We start from the raw sequence: 20,319 nt of genomic DNA on the forward strand, positions 1-20,319 counted from the left end.
ATGGCGGCACGGCGCGAAAGTGGAGTGTCGCTATTCTTGTAGGAGTCGCACCAGGGCTGACGGCCCGACGTTCGTCCGCGTAGGGTTATCTACCCTAGCAGATAGGTAGCCCCGTCTTTTGCTCTCCTAGCGAGTTCTAGGTAGCCAATATCACGATATCATTCCACTCCATCCTCCAAGAGATAGTTACTCGATCTTTCCTCGAAGATGAGATTGTAGACCTGGGATCTGGAATATGTACAATGCGGAGAACGATGTGTATTGCGAGACTATGAACAGGATGCCCCTCATGTTGTACATAACAGGTGGTATATTGTTGATATCTGATTCCAACACATGATATATACGGTTCATGCTAAAATTCCCAATATTCTTGGAAGACAGGTAAGCCCAAAAGGTGTTCCGCTAGATCGTAATTGATGCGGTGATGGCAACGAGCCCATGGATTCATGGCGCCAGCTGGCTCTTTTTTCTCAGTAACGGCCCATAGGCTCGGAAGACGAGAGGAATGGGGATCATAGTTGCAGCCAGGCAGCCGAGTAGAGTAGCCGCCCATTGCACTCCTAATCTTTCGAACATCTGCTTTGAAAACAGCGGAAACCCGGCCGCAACGGCGGATCGGAGAATAATATTTGCAGCGACGGTTGACGCGGCTCTGGAAGAACAATTAATCAGTTTTCAGCGACATGTAACGGACGGCATTAGATCAAGACTGACAGAGGCAAATAGGAGTCGACGAGATAGTTGAAGCAGGGGAGGAAAATGCATAAGACACCAAAGCCAATAAGCACCCCTGCAGCGGTTGGAACCATCCAATGAATGCGAGAAGTGAAGCTCGTCCAACCAAACCTTCAGTTCGAAACATGCGTAAGCTTGCGGTCTATCAACTGTCTCCAGATAGGGAACTCACCAGAAAATGCCAACAGTGAACACGGGAGCACCGACAATAGCTGGAGACAGGCGCCATTCAGGGACTGCAACCTTGCCATTCGCAGCAAGCTTCTTCGCGTGAGTCGAATTCTGTGTAATGATAAATCCGCATGCTGAGAGCTGGCCAATGATAAGGGCAACAAATGGAAGACCACCGACCCCGGGATTCATTCCATAGACGGACTCGAACACGTATGGATAGGCTTCAAGAAGCGCATACACCAGCCCGTAGATGAACGACATATAGAGGGAAATCAACAAGACAATCGGTTCCGTAATAAGGATCTTCAGCGGACGTGTGAAGTATTTCTGAATCAGCTCATGAAAATCAACCTCAACCTCCTCAAGCTTTGCATGGACACCCCAGTTGAATGTTTGTCGTCGAATCGCTGCTGCCTTTGCAACGAGTAAAATTGGCGCATAAGTTTCTTTCAGCAAGAGGATAAATAGAGTAACACTGGCAAAGCCCATAAAAGCAGAAATATATAGTGTCCATCTCCAGCCAAGAGAACTTGATGCGGCGAAGCCACCAATGAACGGTGCGCTAAAGGGGCCCACGAAAACAGTGAGAGAGTAGATGGTAATAGCAGTGCCACGCTGGGCGTTATTATAGACATCCGATAGCACCGCGGGGACCACGGAGAGCTGACTGGCACCGAAGAGCCCGGCAAAAAAGCGACAGATAATCAACGTCTGGATATCTTTGCAAACTGCGGCGGAAATGGTGAAGATAGCAACGCCCAGCATGCCGATAGTCAACGGCCATCGTCGCCCTATTAACTCGGATGTAGGAGCCCAGATCAACGGACCAGATGCGAATCCGAGAATGTATAACGTCGTGCCGAGGGTGCCAACCTCAGGGCCCACCCCGAATGTTTTGCTTGCACGACCAGCTCCTGGAGCAAAGATCGCACTAGTGAATGAAGCTGTGAATGTACCAAGGCAAGCAATTGCTGAAATACGGAGCCTTGGATAGCACAGGATATTGTCAGAATCCACGTCACCGCACCAAAGCACGCGATGGGGCATACTTCAAACCGAAATTCCAATTGTAGGGGTGCTCCGGATCGTCGGGCCCATCAAAGTCAACAACATAGTTCTCTGGGTCAGTCAGCGGCGGTGGAAACGCCTTTCCAGCCCCGATGGTTAAAGGTCGATTGTCTTTCTTAGTACTTCCATGGCTCGAACCGATCGTCAGTTGTTGTTGCAGGCGATCAGTGATCGTTTGTGAGGGATTCGGGCGGCCAATGGTCTCCTTCGTGTCGCTCATCTGAGAGAGGCCAGAACTGCTCTCGTAATACTTTGGTGACTCCATTGTAACAGGGGGTATGTGGTGCGAAGGATAAGTCGGGCCAGGGATGCTGGAGTACTTTTATTGTGAACAAAGCGGGGGAGTGAAAAAGAGTGACGCGGACACCGTCCAGGGCTTGCTGGAAATTTATTTACTTCTATAGAAGAGTCCTGATTCCTCGCCCTCCATGTTGTTGTGTCTATAGGGTAGTGAAAAGAATATCTATTAGGGCTCTAGTATAAACGCCGCGGAACACCGCGGTTATTGCGGGGACTGAACAGACTGGCCCCCACAGGTTGTACTGACTCTCTTCTCCAAGCTAGACGATAAATATCTATTCATATGATCCCCAGGGCGCGTTGGTACAATTATAGAGTCTATAGAACTCAGATCTGACGGGGCAATTGATGGGCAAGAGCCAAATATAGAGGATTTATTTCGGCCCCAAAAGGTGTGCTTGTAATCGAATGATACATTATCATGCCTTGCACTCCCAACTCCCTATCACTCACGGGCGATGTGATGTTGTTGGAATGTCCCAGGCACTGCAAGTCGTGGAAAGTAGACATCTCAAAGCATCGCCTACTAGCAGCCGATAGGGACGAAGAACGACCAAGTATATAATTGCACAACCCAAGCCTACTACTTAGAGGTGAGCGATGTAATAGGCATAAACGCCAATATGACTGGCATCCAGCAGGAAAATCACCCAGGATTGAGTTGTTCCGCGGGAATCTTTATAAAATATTATGTAGCGACAACATAGGACGATCGGCACATACGTAGTGCAAAGACACAAAAGCCCGCGCAGCACGATTTATGGCAAATATGTCGGCTCTGGAAGACCAGTGTCTAGAGGTGGTCCGGGTGACTGGTCCTGTAAGAACTGGCTCAGATCGAACCCTTGCAAACTTGGCATGTCGGCGATCAAACCCTCCAGCCACGATACCTCTTCGAAGGCGGAGCCAATTTGACGGGAAGAAAGACTGGACTCCGGTTGCTCCTCACATTTGTCCAAAAGATCCCTCAGAAATTTGGCATCCTCAGACCTTCGCCTCTGATAGAGAAAAACGATCAAACGCGCGGTATCATAGGCTTCCCTTACTGTACTGGTATTGTAACTGGATGCAACAAGCTTCAGGGTCTGCATAGCCTCTGGGAGCACTTCAAGGGATGAATTGGTATCCATGTCGAGAAGAATACAAATAGTGTGGAATGGTACGTTGGCTATATGCTGCCACGGACAGCAGTTCACAACCAGAGTGCGTGCCGCTTGGAGACCTTTCTTCAGTAATGAAAGGATATCTCCATTCGCAACAGTCGAGATGTTGACGTGTAATGCGCATAGGCGTCGAAGGAGACAGAGCAGAAGATTGCATTGGGCGAGGACGGAGGGAGGTTCTGTATGAGTTCTGCTCAAGACCTGTAGAAGCGATGATTCAAGGTCTTTGCCATCTTGTGCTTTTTCTGGGTCCAGGTTTGCTGTTGCTGGAAGCAAACCCAGAAGCTCGGTAGTATAATCATCGGGCCTTGGTACCGGGAGGGATGGTAAGCTGCTTTGAAGTGACACCCTGGAAAGACCTAAATCGTAGGAAATCCACATATTCAAATGCTGTGCCACGCCAACAAGCCGTCTTTGAAGATCTTGATTGCACTGCGTGCCGCGGGAAAGGACTGTTTCAAAGGAGGATTCCAAGTGAAGACCCGATGCCTCGATGAGGTGCATCAAGGTGGAACTTGCGATCCATGCAGAATGGGGTGGAGCGGTTATCCGCATATAGACCACGCGAAGCGTCCAGCCTGTCACAAAATCTACGGAAGGTGTGCCGCTTAAGCCATTAATGTCAAGAATGGACCGGGCAGCCTCCACTAGGTTCAATTCAGTAATCGTCGCGCTCCGTTCGGAGAACAGGGACCCTAGTGCTGCGACACCGCTGAGAACACCATCGTACGGGTCTCTGGTGAGGGGTGAAGCCCACCGGGCATCCAGGCGCTCATAAAACTGTTGACGATCGATGAAGCCATAGCATGGGTGTACTCTAGAAAAGTAGATGCCCGCCAGTGACTCCATATCTGTACGAGAGAGAATATCGACGATTGGATAGGCACAGATAGGTCCTAGGCCAGACGGTAATTGGCGAGGGCCGATATTCCACCCAAAGAGATTCAACTTGGGTGCATTCGCTGGATCGACTTTGAGGCCCATCCTCCTGACGAAAGCCGCTCCAGAATTCGCCTCAATACATCGGAAAACATTTTGGAGTTCTGCCGGTTCCCTTCCTTGGCTGAGGCGTTCGGCAGGCGGCTCCTCTAGCAATGTCGGCCTTGCAGACTCGGATAAGCGTGAGATTTTCGGTTCGAAATGCCCCTCATAGAAACATTCGTAACCCCAGTTCACACATGTCATACAGGGGTTCCCTCCGTTGCATTTCCTTTTCCGCTCCCGGCATGGCTCACAGGCCACCCGGGAGCGCTTCCGCTTCAGTTGTGCAGACGTAGGCATAATTTATCTATCATCTATCGGGGAAAAGAAGCAGCGTTTGACTGCCAGCGCCGATAGCACCAAAACCAAAATGGGACACAGTTGGTCGCTTCAAGAGAAGTGTGTGGAAGAGCGGATATTGCGGGGATATCGTATCAGATTATGTAAGCAATCCGAAACCGATGACGTTGTCATGGATTCGTGGCACCAGGACAAGCCTAGCCACACATCTGGAGGAGAGCCAGAGAGTTTAGAGATGGGTTTGGCAGAAATTATATAAACTCGGTTGGTTCCACTAGCTGGACTAAGGTTGCTCTCAGCAACATTGCTCTGAAATCTGATAGCAGTGACAGTAAATCCAAAGTTCAGAATGCCGCTTCCTACCACCAAAACCACCCTTCACTACTTGGACATCGGTTCTCTTGGCCGTGGCGAAGTTATTCGGTAGGCGTAGCAGTACCAGATTTGTGCGTCGAATGGAGAACAGTCGCTGACCAAGGGCACCTGTTTAGGTTGTTTTTGAGAGACGCCGGGGTCGATTTCGAGGATGTTCGGTACGCTTATGATGATTCTTGGCCAACAACCAGCGCCGAACTCAAAGAAAAGGGACTGTCAGTCACTGGCAAAGTACCTGTGCTTGAGTATGAGGGAAAGGTCCTAAGACAGGTAAATTTTCGTCATATGCAGATTATAGCACCTGCTGACAGGGTGCAACAGCATCTTCCAATTCTTCGATACCTAGCCAGGGAGCTCGGCTCATATGATGGCGATACTAGTATTGAAAAGTATCTCGTTGATGCTGTTGCCGACATGTACAATGACTGGAGAGTAAGCCTGATTTTACTGAAGAACCGAAATGACGAAACTTGTTACCTGGACTGACCCGAGCTTTAGGTCCAATGGGTAAAGAACATAAAAAGCGTGACTGACGAGTATAAGGCGTTTGTCCCTAGCTATTACAAAGCGCTGGACAAATTCTACGCGGAGAACAGTGGTCCTTTCCTTCTCGGGGAGAGGATCACTTATGCGGACTTTGCCGTCTATCAGTCCATCGACAACGACTCGCAGATTGGAGCTTTACCAGATGCTCTACCAGAACGTCTCACCGAGTTCAAAGCAGCATTCGAAGGTCGGCCCCGAATTGCTGCGTATCTTGCGAGTCGCCGTAATCGTTAGCTGTGATCTCCATTGAGAAAAGCTGTGGATTATGGCATTCTGCTTTGCCTCTTGACTTGAGTTGGAAGAAAAACACTCACCAGAATGCAAATTAAAGCGTAATAAAATACTAAATTCCTATGCCTTTTTGGGAGCATCCCCATATCCTGTCTGTTGTAGTTTCGTTTCTTTGATGCAATTCCCATCGGCTCCTGCCTCTGGCTTGACCATCCATTTCCGAATGGCTCTCAATGTGAGAGTGATAGTGAAGTATGATTCCCTTGGGAGAGTTAAGAATGCATCATGTGTTGTCTTATTCTGTGCCCGACAATGCTGAGGTTCTATAACGTTGTCTATCACTTTCGATCCTTCAATACGTCGAGGGATTTGAATAATGTGTCGCAACCCGTCTTCTTCCACCTTTTGCCATTCCTTGCAGTTTCATGGGTCTCAGAATCCTGCATCGTTTATGGCGGAGAAAATACGGCAATAAAGAAAAATTGATGAAATTGATGATATGGATGCCTCCGAAGCGTGCAGTGCGGATATTGTGGAAGCAAATACAATCACACTTAACACTTCTGCACCAATGGCTCCGCTATGTATGGTGACATAAAAGCATAAGTGCTGACTCTTGCCTGTATCCATGGAATTCCTTGCCCAAAACATTCAAAGCTACATTTCCTAAAGCTGAGCAGACAACCTCCTTGGAAATGGTAATCTGGTAATCCGCGTCTTCGCCATGTCACGCTACGCAGGGTAGCAGGGGTCACAGCGTAGGTAGTTCTAAATGTGGCTGAAGAAACCTCCACTCCATCCATCGTATTCGTATGAAATACGGGTTGAGGACAGGGAAAGATGTTGGACTATGGAGTAAAACAGCACTCCTGCGTGCAGCTTAACGAGATCTATGACGGTTCGATGTGATTGAGAAGGAAATTAAAGGTCAAGGGTGTAGTCAGAGCTATTGTCGTGATGATCTTGAATATGTACATCAGTGTAGGGAAGACTTGGCTAGACTTGGCTTAAGGTAGTTTTGCACCTAGGTGACCCAATTCCAAGGATATTTCCTCGATAGGTGCCCTCTATTGGTGACGATGACCATGTAGCCAAGGCCATCTGGGGCGAGAGCTCCCAGGCTAGATCACCACAAGGATCTTCAAAGCTTCTCTTTGCTCAAGGCAACAGCCCCAAGCTTGAGCACCCTGGCAGCATTTCCGCCAAAGAAATCTGCCTTGACGTCGTCCCGCAGTCTGATATCCCGGTTCGCTGACTCGATGCACTTGCTCCAGCTTAATTGGGGGAAGTTTGTTCCAAACATGACCTTTTTTCTTCCGGTGGTGTTTGCAAACTGTATCAGTTCCTGTGCCGACGTAAATGTCAGTGAATTTCCCACAGACATCACTGCCTACGTATCTTACCTTTGGATAATATTTCGGTAGATGTGCTGAAGTGTCGATGTAGACATTCGGGTGCTTCCACGCTACACCGATCATCTCTTGTGTCCAGGGAAAACCAATATGTCCACAGATGATCGACAGCGAGGGGAATGCCAGGGCCACCTCGTCGATATACTGGAATGCATTAGTTGGCTAAATTGCTTTGATGGGATGGCATCCTTGAGGGACTTTACAGGTACTGGTCGGCCAACTTCGCTTGGGCAGAGGGGGCCAGTATGTCCGACCTGGGTGAGCTGAAACGAAACAATACTGGTTAACCATCCTTCACGGGCCTGAAGTTGGCAGTGGAAGGTACTCACGAAGGGAATATTGAGCTCGATACATTTGACATATAGCGGCCAGCTACCCACAGACATCTCAGCCGACTATCGGGCATTTCCTACTTAATGTGATAATTCACTTACTAGTGCTTGTCCGTTGGTGGAAGATTCCAAAGCCATGGCACCACGCGAACACCTTTAAACCCTTCTACCTTGACGTACTTTTCCACCTCTTGCACGTACTTGACCGGATCATGCAGGTCGACACCGGCAATACCAATGAAACGGTCAGGATAGGCGCGAGTGAACTGGGCCACCTCTTCGTTGGAGAAGACTGCTTGCCCTGGTCGGTACCATGCGCAGAGGCATATCTTTGAAACCCCCGCGGCATCCATGAGAGCGACGAGCTCATCGGGTGTCCGTCTCCGGGATAGCAAGCTGCTATCAGCATGAGACTGTTCGAATAGACGACGGACCTCAGGTACGCCCTCCTATTATCATGAGTCCGTGATTAGCCAGGGAGAAATTATATTAGGGCCAAGTTTGACTGTTAGCATAGTTTGAAGTGCAACTTGATTCACTCACGCCCAAAGGGAAGACGGGGTTCGCCCAAACGTCAATTATGGGGAAAGACATTGTCTGCTCCGTATGGCAATATTCAAGTAAATGGCTAGTAATCTCTAAAGTGATAGCTGGGTTACAACGCGTACTCTTCTGCTTTAATCATATGTGGATGCAAAGAGACCCGGTGACACCACAACGGTTCCCCCCATTCTTGGCCGCGGTAACAATACCTCGGCTCATCGATGGTGGCTGAACTCCAAGCTACAGATACGAGTGATGGTGATCAACTCGACTCTCTAGATTGATCTATAGTCTGTTGCGCGTGTGTATTATTTTCCGTAATTACTCTCTCGGGACTACATGTTTGAACTGATGTGGTTGCGTACAACGTGTGTATCAAGTAGGCCGTTTCCACTTCACAACTTCCAGTATTGTACCTCGAAATATTGCAAAGGCCTCCACTGGGTATCTTTCTTCCTATAAACATTTATTCCCAAATTTGAGGCTCCGCGGTCGTCACTGCGGATGGACTTTCTTTTACTAATACCGACTCACCCAAAAGATTGCGAGCCCAAATGCAACGGCGTAGGAATGACGATTAAGGGGCCTAGCCAACCATGCATTTGAGGCTGCACGGTGTCGAAGTCGAGAGGAAATCAGCTCGGTGCCCCTGCGTATGAGAACATTGCTAACAAAGGACATGAGTTTGACCGAGGAAGATAAAAATATGCTGAAGAGGAAGAAGCTGGGTCGAAATCGGGACTTGCGAGGGTAAGCGAAAACCCACAATCATACAGCCTCATGTTGTATGTTTTTGATGCTTTTTTTTTTGTCCAATCAATGCCGTACTGATCGCTTAAAGAGGTACAACTAGGTGCCGAGGTTGCCACGTCCAGGGATGAAGTTGCGCAGCACATGTCAGTGACGCAGGCGCGATAGGAAGTGATACACTAGAATGGACCATTGCGGAGCGGACAGGGTCAAGGAGGCTGCTCTCATTAGCTCACAAAGGAAATGATTGCATCTTTTCATGGAATGTTTTCCTTTTCCATTGGGTGGAAAATTTGTGACGTCTAGGGGAACTGAACCGCCTAGCTACTTATAGGATCTAGATATTCTTTTGATCCCGTATATGGAAGCATATACATAGGGGTGCCCATGGACGGGCTGTGCGGAGGACTATGGATAGACATTGGGACATAGCACTGCAGCAATAGTGATAGGCTCTATGTAAAGGCTCATATGGAAGGATCCTCTAATTTGAAGACTGCTTTTGACCACACCGTCTACATCAGAAAATGGCATGGTGTCAAGAACAACACTATTGCCTAGAAAAACTGTTCAAGTAGAAATGGGTGGGTGATTTAAATGCTGGTCATCGAGGCGGATCCAGATGAGATTGCACAAGTATGAGTAAGTTGTGATTGTACCTTGGACATAGATAGATAGACGGATACCTGGTCTCTCAGGCACTTCAGACAACTACAATGTACTGATCATTATGACACCATAACGACTGACATCTCATGCACATTGGACAATCCTCAACATTCTTCAACACAGGACAACACAAGCAAATGAAACGGACGGTACAGACGCCACAATGATTTTTACAGACCTCATAAAGCGCTACCGGCATGCCCAGACGCAACATGCCCAGACGCAGAAAACCCTCGCCAAGCTGAAAGAAAAGGCAGCGAAAGATCGCATATGGGAGCCGACAATGGCAAATACCTGTCAAATGCGGATTGGGATCTATGAGAGAGAGCAGACAAAAGGCTTTGCGATCCTCCACCGCATCAAGGCCCTGGAGACCCTCAGTGCCAAGGAGACAGGCAAATCAGATGGCGATGGCAGCGATCCGCCACCATACACAAGCACCACGATAGACAAGGAGATTTCCACGCTGAAGATTCTCTACCGAGAGCACCTGGGCACTCTTCAGGACATACTGAAATGGCAACCAAACGGGTCTTATGCCGGGCCGTATCGTCTGTTTGAGTTTCTCATAGCTACGCATAACGAGAAGGGGCAGACACTGGCGTGGGAGAAATGCCAGCATGACTGTGCAATGCGCGGGGGCTGCTGTGGACGAGCGTGTGGGTGCTACAATCAGCCCCTACGAGAACTTTTTATTCCCTTGTCGAACGGGAAACGGAAGGGTGTTGTATACGGGCACTGTACGAGAGAGTGTCTATGCTGCAATCAGTTTCATGGGTGCTATGTTCCTGATGCCCAGTTGCCTGAGATTGATCCTGCTTTGCGTAAGGCTATCGCTGGTTGATAAGGTATTCTTGCTGCAAACAATGCCTTAAGTTGCTTTGCTATACCCTAGTGGAGGCCATTGCTCTTGCTATACAGATGATAAAAATGCATATTCTATTGAAGCCTCCTAACGGGATATCGAATTTCAAAGACTTGACGATCCAGAACGACTACCTTGTGGATCGAAATAATGAGGATACTATTGATGTCCGCTTCCATAAGGTCTCCTGTGCATGGGATGGATCCGATAAGTAGAAATGGTTGTATTTACCGCGAAATTCAAAGGCGCTCACATGTACACTGAACAAGCATCAAATCACGTCTGATAATTACTGAACCATTATATTTAAAATAATGATCACAGTGTGCCATTCTTCCTACATAAATGTCCCCAGTAAATACTACTAAGTGCTATAAGCTTCTTCACTCTATTGGCCGTACTACAGCACTTATTCTGATTAATACTTATCCACCTCAAGTAGGATGATACATTTTTATTTGAACACCAGCGCAAGCTACGAATGGCCACTTTTCAATAACTTCAGTCCAAAATGACACATCTGAATCCCTTTGGGCTGTTATATCCCAAGGCCCAAATGGCCCCAAAAAGTATAAAGCGTTAGTGACTGATAATGGGATGAGCCGATAGCTATCCATTCAGGAATTCAGTGACAAATTTATGCGGTGTCAAGTACAGCACCTTGCACAGCTCATTTCCATGTGATTCTAGACGGCAATCAGATCCTAAATATCACACGGCAACCTCCAAGAACCATCCGTGACTTACAATACCTCAGCATATCTAAACCCACCTGTTCCACAACCCGAGGGCGTGCCTACCAGCTCCTAGCCTGCTCAGTAAATGTCAGAGAAGAGGTGAGATATAGTAATAGGAGAATGGCTTTGTAATTTTGATCAGGTAAGGCTGGCATGGCGGGGGCGGAAAATCTTTGAACGAATCTAAATCACTGGGCCTATGCTATCAGATATTAATAGAGCATATCAAGTGTGGATATATCTTCATAAAGATATCTAGCCCTAATCGAAGCGCACGTCTGTGCAAGATTTCTCTTCCAAGAAGAGAAATCCACAGCTAACCACCACAGCTGACCTCACAATACTCTATATTACCTCAAGTGGACCATGAGTTACATTGTTGATAGCCATACATCTCACTAGCGAGGTTTCCTTCAGAATATGATTCATTGAGGAACGCCAGCTCGCCTTGAGACAGCATTTGATCAAACACAGAGAATGACGGATCAAGGGAATAGTTGTCTACACCTGACAACAACACCTGATGTCCAGGTGCAGCATCCATCCTGTATACACATCTTGGGCTGCGATGGGGAGGGGTTCCTTGTGGGAGGTCAGATCGCTTCTCAAGCGCTCCGTCATCAACTGATGCTTTTGAGTCTGATTCACTGATAAATGTCTGAGATAGTAAGACAAACTCGTGAAACAGCCGCTGCAGTGTGGCGATTGGTTGACTGACTGTCCCACTTTGTATCAGGCAGTCCGCGACCGTCTTCAAGAGGTGGAAGTCGCCTAGATGGGATGTCGCAACGGCGTTGCAGAATAGGACAAAGCAGGCAGTCAGCGGATAGTAAAGCAGAGTCCTAGGAATTTGTTAAACATGCCAAATGCGCGGGAGGGAGCAGACTGACCAATGCAGAAAAGCGGCAGTCCTTTGCTGGTCGCTTGGTCGACACAGACATAGCAGGGCCGAGAGCTCCTGGCGCGCTGACTGAAGGTAAAGCTCTCCAGCACCATGGATCTCATCCGAGTTCACTTGGGCTAAATGGAGAATGGTGGTCATGATGGAATGATAGCCGAAATCGAGCGCCGCGACTTCGGAGCGGACATCCAGGCCTTTCCACCGAGGCGAGGGAGACGAGATCTGGCGGCGGTCGAGTCAGCTTTCAGTCAATAGCATCAATAATGCACTATGGGAGTACCTGATCTATCTTGCCCCGAATTCCATCCATTTTCAGAAATAGCTGGATTCGTGCATGACTAAAGGACTGGCCTGCAGTTTCTCTGTCCAAGGAAGATTCATCATTAAGGAAGGGAATCAGCACACTCTGTACATGCGCCAGCTCCATGTAAATTGAGAAAAGCTCGGAGACTGGAGCATCATCGATGCTTGGTTCAACATTGAGGAAATAGCCGGATCTTCCAAGCTTCCAGGCATAGTTCCTGTCAAGCATATAGCACCACATGGCACAGTAATACTCTTCTTCAGTTACACCTTGCCAATTGACGGCTGCGTGGAGGCGAAGATCGACGCAAACTCTACAGGCAACACGTGTCAAATCACAGCACAGCTGAGTCTCGCCTGACCCCTGGCATAGGAAAATCTGCTCACTTGTCAGATGTCTACAGGAGTAATGGGTGTTTCATGTGACTCACGCCGCAAAGGGTGGCCTGCAAAAGAGCAAGTGAAGGCGAAGTCACGAGGGGTATCCTCCTCAACGCAGTCTGGGCCGTTCGCTTGTACTTCACAGCGCGTTCCCGTAGCATCTGGGAAAGCTCATCGTCTTCTTCATTCATCAACAGACAATTTATGAACTTGTAGGCCACTGAATTGACGCAGACCGTGTAGAGGAGAGTCTCCTGGGGAGACGCGGTCTTGCGAAGAAGTGACAGTCCCATCTGCTTAAGTGTTGATCGAGACACGTGTTTGAAGTAATCCAATACAAAGGATCCGAATCTGTCGCCCCCGAGATCTACGAGACTAAGTCAGTATTCCATGATATCAGACAGCCAAGGGGCTGTAAACCATTGTACCATTCAACATCAATGTCAGAAACTCAACGGACGGTATCTCTGGCTGTTCCTCGCTAAGTCCTTTGACGTTTAGCGGGCTCACAAAATTCCCAATACATTGGGAAAGATGGCTTGCGACATAGAATGCTGACTCGATAACTTGAATCCTGTTCCAAGTAAGACCCTGTATACGGTCTAGCGGGCGCTGTCGCATCAACTGAGCATCTGTCAGCGGAACTAACAGGATCCATCTATGGAGCTCGTGCTCTCTATCTGGACCTTGGTAATTCCCCTGTTCTGTGATCTTGAACGACATCTTGTAGTCGTCCATCTTGGAAAGGATATTATCTGTTGCAGGCGTGTGGCTTTGCCGAACTATCTCAAAGAGAGAACCACCACGAGAGTCAGGCAGTAGCGGAATGGGTGAGGTCCAGCTCGGCTGAGGCGCACCGCTTGTCATTTCTGCATGACGTGAGATTCTTTTTGGTAATCGTCTCCTGCTCCGTCGGCGAGTACATGCAGTTCTTTGGTCCTGACAGTTCCCACAGGGATCATTCCTGTCACATCGCACCTATAACGATGGTCAAAGCGCGGCTAGGATGATGGGGATAAATTCCTAGGTGCATTTATAGCTGAATTAACTGAACACGGATTCTGAGATATCCATACCTTTCGAGAATGACATGCGTCACACTGCAGACAATATTAGGAGAGTGGCCCCTAATGGTTTAGGAGAACTTACCACCGAATAGTGCTGAGACAGAAGCCGCCCCGCGCCTGAAGAAGCCTCCATTCTTTTTATACTTCTTTTTCTTGGCTTGAAGGCCCCAGTTCCGTTGGAGTTTATCGATTCACACATACAAACTTCGAATCACTCCTGTCCTTTTATGGATGGATGTGCTTCTATACAAAGACACTTGAGTCGCCCAAGATATATGAAACATGGCAACTGGCAAGGAGAAAGGTCAAATCAGCTTCCAAGAAACAAAAAAAAAAAAAAAACTCGGAGACAATTTAGCCTGCCTCACTCTGTCCCCACAGTCTTCGCGCCACGTTCCTGTGGCTATGCGATTCCGCTATTGTGACTTAAAATACACATATAAATAAAAACTAACCAGTGCAAGACAACAATAATAATATAAGGCTTAGCTTGCAGAAAACATATCCACCCTTATGTTTATGCAGGTGATCTTGAGACCAGGCAGTTGAATGATGTGCAGTCGGAGATTGCCGATACTATCGCTGATAGTGCAGCTAGGTTGTCAGGAGAATGGATGTAGACACCATCCTTTAGTTCTTTTGCATCTTGGGCTCCATTCTTATGCCGAGCCAGTCATTGTGAAGAATAAATATAGTCGGCTTTCCGGCACTTGGCATTCGGGACCCTCTCTGTTATGTGGAGATTCGCCGCCCATCGGCTCGTCATCATAGTCTAGGAACAAGAAGCCGCTACACGATGGTATGGGCTTCAGGTGAGCTGAAGCGCTCAACATGGCCTCCAGATGAGGGCAGGGCAGTTAAATAGCTTATGAAAAAACTCATTATATTCATCCAGTTAAATTAAAAAGAAAAATCCCAGCTCATGGTGTTTTCGTCTCTTCTTTGGCAATACGCTTCTTGTTTAGAGATATATTCTTGCCTTATCTGATCTGGTAGAAGTTGATCGTTAGAATCACTCAGACTCTTCTGCTGTCACCTAAGCCTATTGTGGTGTCGCTTTCATCCTTCATGTTGTCCCGCTTAGGACACTGCCTGTCTTTGTCTGCTCAAATGGACGTCCAAATACTGCTGGATAAGAGGGAGGCAACCTATACAAACCAGGACACAGTCTCTGGGCGCTTAATCATTCACACCAGATCATCAGTTGATATATCAGCAATACAAGTTATCCTCTCTGGCTCAGCATTGTCCAGACTTGGCTCAGGGCGCAAGGAATCGCACAAGGCAGGTTCTGGCAATGGAATTGGCGCGGGTTGTGCTAATGCCTCTCAGTTGTTTCAGAAGACACAGCGAGTCTTCCCTCCTCCTTCTCCAGGAAATCTCGACATGGCTTCGTACTTTACTCTCGGTCATGGAACATATGCCTTTTCATTCTCCATTCCAGTAGGCAATGTGCCCCTGCCTTGAGATTTGAACTCTGCGGTTAACATCTCTTTGCAATCCCTAGTTTCCTCAAGTCTCGGAATGCTATAGAACCAGCACAGAGATAAATCCCTCTCGAGGCAGTTGTGGAACCCTACCGAAAAAGAACCACCAAACTATACATTTACTTCGAAGACTTCCACCTTCCACTGTTAAAGGTCGAGACAGCGCTGGGGAAATCACCTACTCGCTAAAAGCAACTATCAGGACCGGTGCGATAATTAGGGGATCAGAGATCATCATAGTTGAGCGTCCCCGTGCCATGTTACTCTCATAGGCCAAAGATCTAAACCTTGTCTAGTCTCGAGGTATAACCTTCTATCCGGTTACGGACTTCAACCCTCCCTCACATGCCCTCATAGAAAGACGTTCAGTCATCCTCAATCCGGGAAATCTCGAAAAATCCCTACCGACAAGTTACCAGATTGATGTCCGACTCTCGGACGGAGCGTGTCTCCTTCTCGGCGAGCCCATCCCTCTATCGGTATACATGACGAGAATCAACGGGCCAGCCTGTGACCCCATCCTGAACGACTTCCAGTCAATGCTAATCGAAACAACCGAGGTACGAGCACATGGATCCGTCGAAACCGACATACAACTCCACGTCCTGCAAACAGTTAGCAACATGCACAAACGACCATATGTCTATGGCACATCCGCAGGGTCGACAATGAGGCTTGAGGACGACTTGTGGAAACACCATCGGCTACCGCGCACGCTGACACCGACATTCGAAACCTGCAATATCAGCCGCTCTTACAAGCTCCAGATACGGCTTGGTTTCGGGTTTGGTTTGGCAAATGTAAGGTGGATCTCTTTCTCCCCGTTTTTGTTCTTTTCAATCAGGACTGAGCTGTGGACTTTCTCGAAATCTAGGCCGTAACTCGAGTTTTGGAAGTTGAGTTTCCGGTATACATCGTGGCACCTTGTCCTTCGAAGAACGTGCCTCGTGCATCTTAATTCTTTTGGGAAATATGCAACAGGCGCCTTATAGTTGACACAAAGCAATGAATTCCAATCCGGCTGGTGGAAAAATCTGTATATAAGGAAGCTTAGCACTGATGCAGATGCACAAATACTAGACGGGATAGCTGTGGAAGACTACATCCCTTTCCAGTTTGGAGAATATCAGTGACAAAACTTGAATTGCAGAAATCTCGATACGATCAAAGGCAGCAGAGCCAGAGCCATGATTGGCATTATTTCAATAGCTTTCTACCAGTTAGAGTCAGCCACAGACCACCGTGTGTCTGGCTGGGAAGAAATGGATTCAAATGCTCTAGGGAATCGACTGTGCTCGCGGCTTCTAGACATATGATCCGCTATAACTCCACGGGGTAGATAGTTATAGTAAAGACTTCGGTGTTAGTCGTAGAGGTTTAGAATTTCAATACTGAGTGGCCGCCCGGTGCTCGGCCCAGCGCCATTATTGTGATTGATACTTTGTTTGGCTCTGCAGATATAGGATTCCCTTACAACTGTGACTCATTGATTCTAGGTAGCAAGGTACGCATCTGTTGTGGGAGTAGCTAACTCTACAGGTCCTCCGCTATGTCCTCATTTCCTCAGTTAGATGCAATGCCATCCCTGTCCCATGGAAGACGTTGACAGAGATTGTCCCATTCCCATTATCTATGAGTCTTACCGATCCAACCTCCCTCACAAAGAGCCTGATAAAAATGGCTCAACCATTGCTTTTTAATGGGGATTGAATTGACTTTTTGTGCGTTGACCTGCTCCTGAGGCGTTCGTGAGGAACGGGGTCTGTGTCTTTGTGGTGGCAACATAGGGAAGGGAGAACAAGAGATAGAAGGTTGCAGGGAGAAGGCTGGCTCTTTGAATTCGAGGATTCCACCGGACGTGCGACCCCTAGTGCAGGGACCCTGTGACTTGAAGACGGCCCCTATCGTTGTCGTACTTGCCCCAGGCCGATGAAACCGGACGGCACAGCCCGACGCCTTTGCGGTATGCTTTTTCGTTCTGCTAGAACTGTCTTGTGGACGGAGTAGCACGGTGGCAACCATACATTTCAAGTAGATTGCAAACAGGCGGCCTCAGTTGGCATATAATTCTTGGTAGAGCTATTGACCACCTCTCCTCAAGGCTCTACCGTGATCTGCATATTCTTCTTCTTGCCCTTGGTGTATACACGCTTATCGTTCGGGTCGAAACCACCATTACCCCAGAGTGCCCAGTCCTCGGTTTCCCTCATGTAGTCTTCGGGAGTAAAAGACGTGCCATCGGCCTTCTCCTTCTCCAAAAGCTCGAAGAATCGATCATAATCGATCCGAGTGTGCCATTTGCCGTTGACGTGGAACCGTTCCGAGGCAATCAGCACACAGCAACTGTGCGCATGCTCCGCGGCGATGCCATACTTCAGGCCACGGCGCTGCAGCTCCGCGTCGAGAGCAGTGACAAACTGGGCGACTTCTTCGTAGAAAGGCACATTCTGCATTGTCAAGCCAGCTCCAGCACTGGTGCTTGTACCACAGAACGTCACACCTTTTATTTCAACGAAACACGGAAGTGCCTTTTCCACCAGATTTGCGTAGCCGATGACTTCATCATCGACGTTGAATCCCTTGACCAAGGTGAGTCGGAAAACAGTGCGCTGGACATGGCGCTTCTCCCGTAGGATGTCTAAGCAACGTTGGAAGCGCTCCCAGAAATCCCGATGCAGAGGACGATCAATCTTCCGTAGACTCTCACGGTTGCTTGCATCAATGGACACGTATAGCTGGGTTACGCGATGCAGAGCTTCGAGTTGATCAGGATGTTGCGCATTGCATACCAGGAAGCTGGAGATGCGTTCGCCGTGCAGCATGTCCAGGAACTCATTGATGTGAGGATAGAAAATCGGTTCGCCGACCAAACTCAAGGCACAGTGTCGGATGCGCATTGCCTCTGCGAATCTCTCGGCTCGCACACCAGGAACGCCACGCATCATCTTGATCTTCTTGTAATGGCCCTCCTTGACTCCCTCGAAGATCAACTCCGGAGAATCAACTTTCCAACGCCAAGTAGTACCGACTGGGTTCGTACCGTGGCGCCAGCAGAAGATACACTTGTTGCTGCAAGACAGCGACGGTGTAGCCTCCATGCAAAGATGCGATCGTATACCGTAGAAGGAGAACTTGTAGCATGAACCTCGACCACGCAGCGCAGATTTAGTCCAACGGCAGATCTTGACTCCGGAGTGAGAGCCGACGATCGTATAGCCTTGTTTTGTTAGAGCAGCGTATGTGGGTGATGTCTTTGGAACCATCTCCTTCTCGGTTGGTTGACCAGAGGAAGATTTTCCTGTGGTCGTAAAATCTACGGGAATTGGCGACCCGGCTGCGTTTTGATCACCTCCAAACTTGATGTCCTCCAAGTCCATGACGTTTTGAGCATTGCTCTTGTCTACGTCTTCATCGTCCACTTCCTCGTCACTCTCAACGGGATCGCCACTGCCAGGCACGCCTTCTCCTAGCCCGCCATTTTCGAGGATGTCAAAAAGGATATCTTGCAATCCCTGAGACCACTCTTTCAAGGAGGATTCAGCGTCACTTTTAACATCACCCAATCCCAAAGGATATGCCCGTTTCCGCCTCGTTAGTTTGGCCATCCATTTGTCCAGCTCTTTGGCTTGAGAACAGAAGCCTTCCTCCTCGGTAGGCCAGCCTTCCTTATCACCAAGTCCGAAAACAGAGTACCCGGCGAGGCTTGACAGAGAGCCTGTGTCGATGCGGAAATCATTATGGGTCTCGTTAAGATGGTCAAGGACCGTATTCAGAATACTGTCGATGTTGTATGTAGGGATCAATAAGCAGTATACGTAGCGTGTACCGGGTGAGTTCGGCGGAGGCTTCGGTGCAGAGGTGAAGTAGTCGTCGAGATCAATATAGGAGAGGTCGTGAATCTGAGGGGGTAGAAGGCCACGCTCGCGATCCTGCAAATCAGCCCGCTTTTGCGCCGCAGCGCGCAATTCCTCGAACAGTATTTTGGCATATCTCTCGGTGGTGCCAGTCAAAGAAGCGAAAAAGATGATGGGTTGGATAAAGGAGAGGGGCTCCGCATCCTCTGTTTGTCCTTGTCGTCCAGTGACCTTCGATGGTTTTTTACCGGTAACCCTCTTCGGGCCTGAAGTGCCCTTTGCTGGGCCGTTGGCCAGGGGAAGTTGCCGTTCAGCCTTCTGTGTCGTTGCTGGGTTGCTGCTCTTGAGAGAGGTCCCTTTGTCCGTCTTTTCAGGGGATTGGCTTCGGGGTGATGGCGGAATCGAAGACGAGGCTGTTGTTTTCGTTCTCGACTGCAGTATGCGGTAGAATCGTAGACCCAAGAAGACCGTTGAGAGAGCGACCAGGAACAGTAGACGGTAGGAATGCCAGAAGGCCAAAAGACCTATAAACGAACTATCGGTCAGCATGATACTGGGGAAAAGGATCTCTCAATTTGTCGAACCTTCAGTAATGGGGTGTTCGGCCATGATGATTCCAAGGAATCAATACAGCAGCAATCCTTTTCCTATATATGAGCTGCCGCGTTAATATTTCGTCGCAGTCGCGGAGAGAACCTTGAGAAGGCGGGATAAAATTGATTGACGGAGGGCGATCGGACCAAGTGGGGAAAAGCCAAGAGGGGCACAAATGGGGTCTCCTTGTTTGTAAGCAGCTATGTGTGTTCGGAAATGAACGAAGCGAGCAAGTAATACTTGCACAAATGACGATTTACCTGGATATTTCGGCTTTCAAGAGCGTTTCGATCAAGAAGGTTGCTGTCAGGCACTCGATGAGGATTAAAATTTCCCCATTCAGATGGGCTCTGATTGGTTCCCGCATTTTGGGCTTGCTGGATTACATGTAGAAACCTCAGGCAGGAATCAGCACCCGAAGAAGAGTTCAATTTCTACTTCGAAGTCTAGAAGTATAGATAATGTTGTGTTCCCTGTTGTGTTGACCCTACTGCTATCACCCGTACTAGCCAGATATAATTGTCTGGACATCTTGGCTGAGTGGCTTG

At 48.5% G+C, this 20,319-nt stretch overlaps 7 protein-coding genes across 7 annotated transcripts; 2 read left to right on the forward strand and 5 right to left on the reverse strand.

Annotated features, from left to right (window-relative positions):
- Positions 1-906: 906 nt before the first annotated feature.
- On the reverse strand, positions 907-2,245 carry Aud_004263 (uncharacterized protein; the record flags this gene model as incomplete). Its single annotated transcript, XM_043289203.1, has 2 exons — positions 907-1,843; positions 1,962-2,245. The coding sequence occupies 2 exons, from the start codon at positions 2,243-2,245 to the stop codon at positions 907-909; spliced, it is 1,221 nt and encodes a 406-aa protein (XP_043145138.1).
- Positions 2,246-3,038: 793 nt separating this feature from the next.
- Aud_004264 (uncharacterized protein) lies at positions 3,039-4,724 on the reverse strand (the record flags this gene model as incomplete). Its single annotated transcript, XM_043289204.1, has 1 exon — positions 3,039-4,724. One exon carries the CDS (start codon positions 4,722-4,724, stop codon positions 3,039-3,041), a length of 1,686 nt encoding a protein of 561 aa, XP_043145139.1.
- Positions 4,725-5,073: 349 nt separating this feature from the next.
- On the forward strand, positions 5,074-5,879 carry Aud_004265 (glutathione S-transferase; the record flags this gene model as incomplete). Its single annotated transcript, XM_043289205.1, has 4 exons — positions 5,074-5,147; positions 5,216-5,369; positions 5,421-5,531; positions 5,598-5,879. 4 exons carry the CDS (start codon positions 5,074-5,076, stop codon positions 5,877-5,879), a joined length of 621 nt encoding a protein of 206 aa, XP_043145140.1.
- A 1,138-nt stretch (positions 5,880-7,017) lies between these two features.
- Positions 7,018-8,214, reverse strand: Aud_004266 (amidohydrolase family protein; the record flags this gene model as incomplete). Its single annotated transcript, XM_043289206.1, has 5 exons — positions 7,018-7,221; positions 7,280-7,432; positions 7,492-7,660; positions 7,723-8,069; positions 8,164-8,214. 5 exons carry the CDS (start codon positions 8,212-8,214, stop codon positions 7,018-7,020), a joined length of 924 nt encoding a protein of 307 aa, XP_043145141.1.
- A 1,531-nt stretch (positions 8,215-9,745) lies between these two features.
- On the forward strand, positions 9,746-10,426 carry Aud_004267 (uncharacterized protein; the record flags this gene model as incomplete). The annotated part of the gene is made up of 1 exon (XM_043289207.1): positions 9,746-10,426. The coding sequence occupies one exon, from the start codon at positions 9,746-9,748 to the stop codon at positions 10,424-10,426; it is 681 nt and encodes a 226-aa protein (XP_043145142.1).
- A 1,611-nt stretch (positions 10,427-12,037) lies between these two features.
- Aud_004268 (transcription factor domain-containing protein) lies at positions 12,038-13,636 on the reverse strand (the record flags this gene model as incomplete). Its single annotated transcript, XM_043289208.1, has 4 exons — positions 12,038-12,307; positions 12,366-12,767; positions 12,820-13,136; positions 13,198-13,636. 4 exons carry the CDS (start codon positions 13,634-13,636, stop codon positions 12,038-12,040), a joined length of 1,428 nt encoding a protein of 475 aa, XP_043145143.1.
- A 3,783-nt stretch (positions 13,637-17,419) lies between these two features.
- Aud_004269 (flavodoxin and radical SAM domain protein) lies at positions 17,420-19,726 on the reverse strand (the record flags this gene model as incomplete). The annotated part of the gene is made up of 1 exon (XM_043289209.1): positions 17,420-19,726. One exon carries the CDS (start codon positions 19,724-19,726, stop codon positions 17,420-17,422), a length of 2,307 nt encoding a protein of 768 aa, XP_043145144.1.
- Between the last annotated feature and the right edge of the window lie 593 nt (positions 19,727-20,319).

This window comes from Aspergillus udagawae, assembly GCF_001078395.1.
Source record: "Aspergillus udagawae IFM 46973 DNA, scaffold_3, whole genome shotgun sequence".
In the NCBI taxonomy this organism is placed as follows: Eukaryota; Fungi; Ascomycota; class Eurotiomycetes; order Eurotiales; family Aspergillaceae; genus Aspergillus; species Aspergillus udagawae.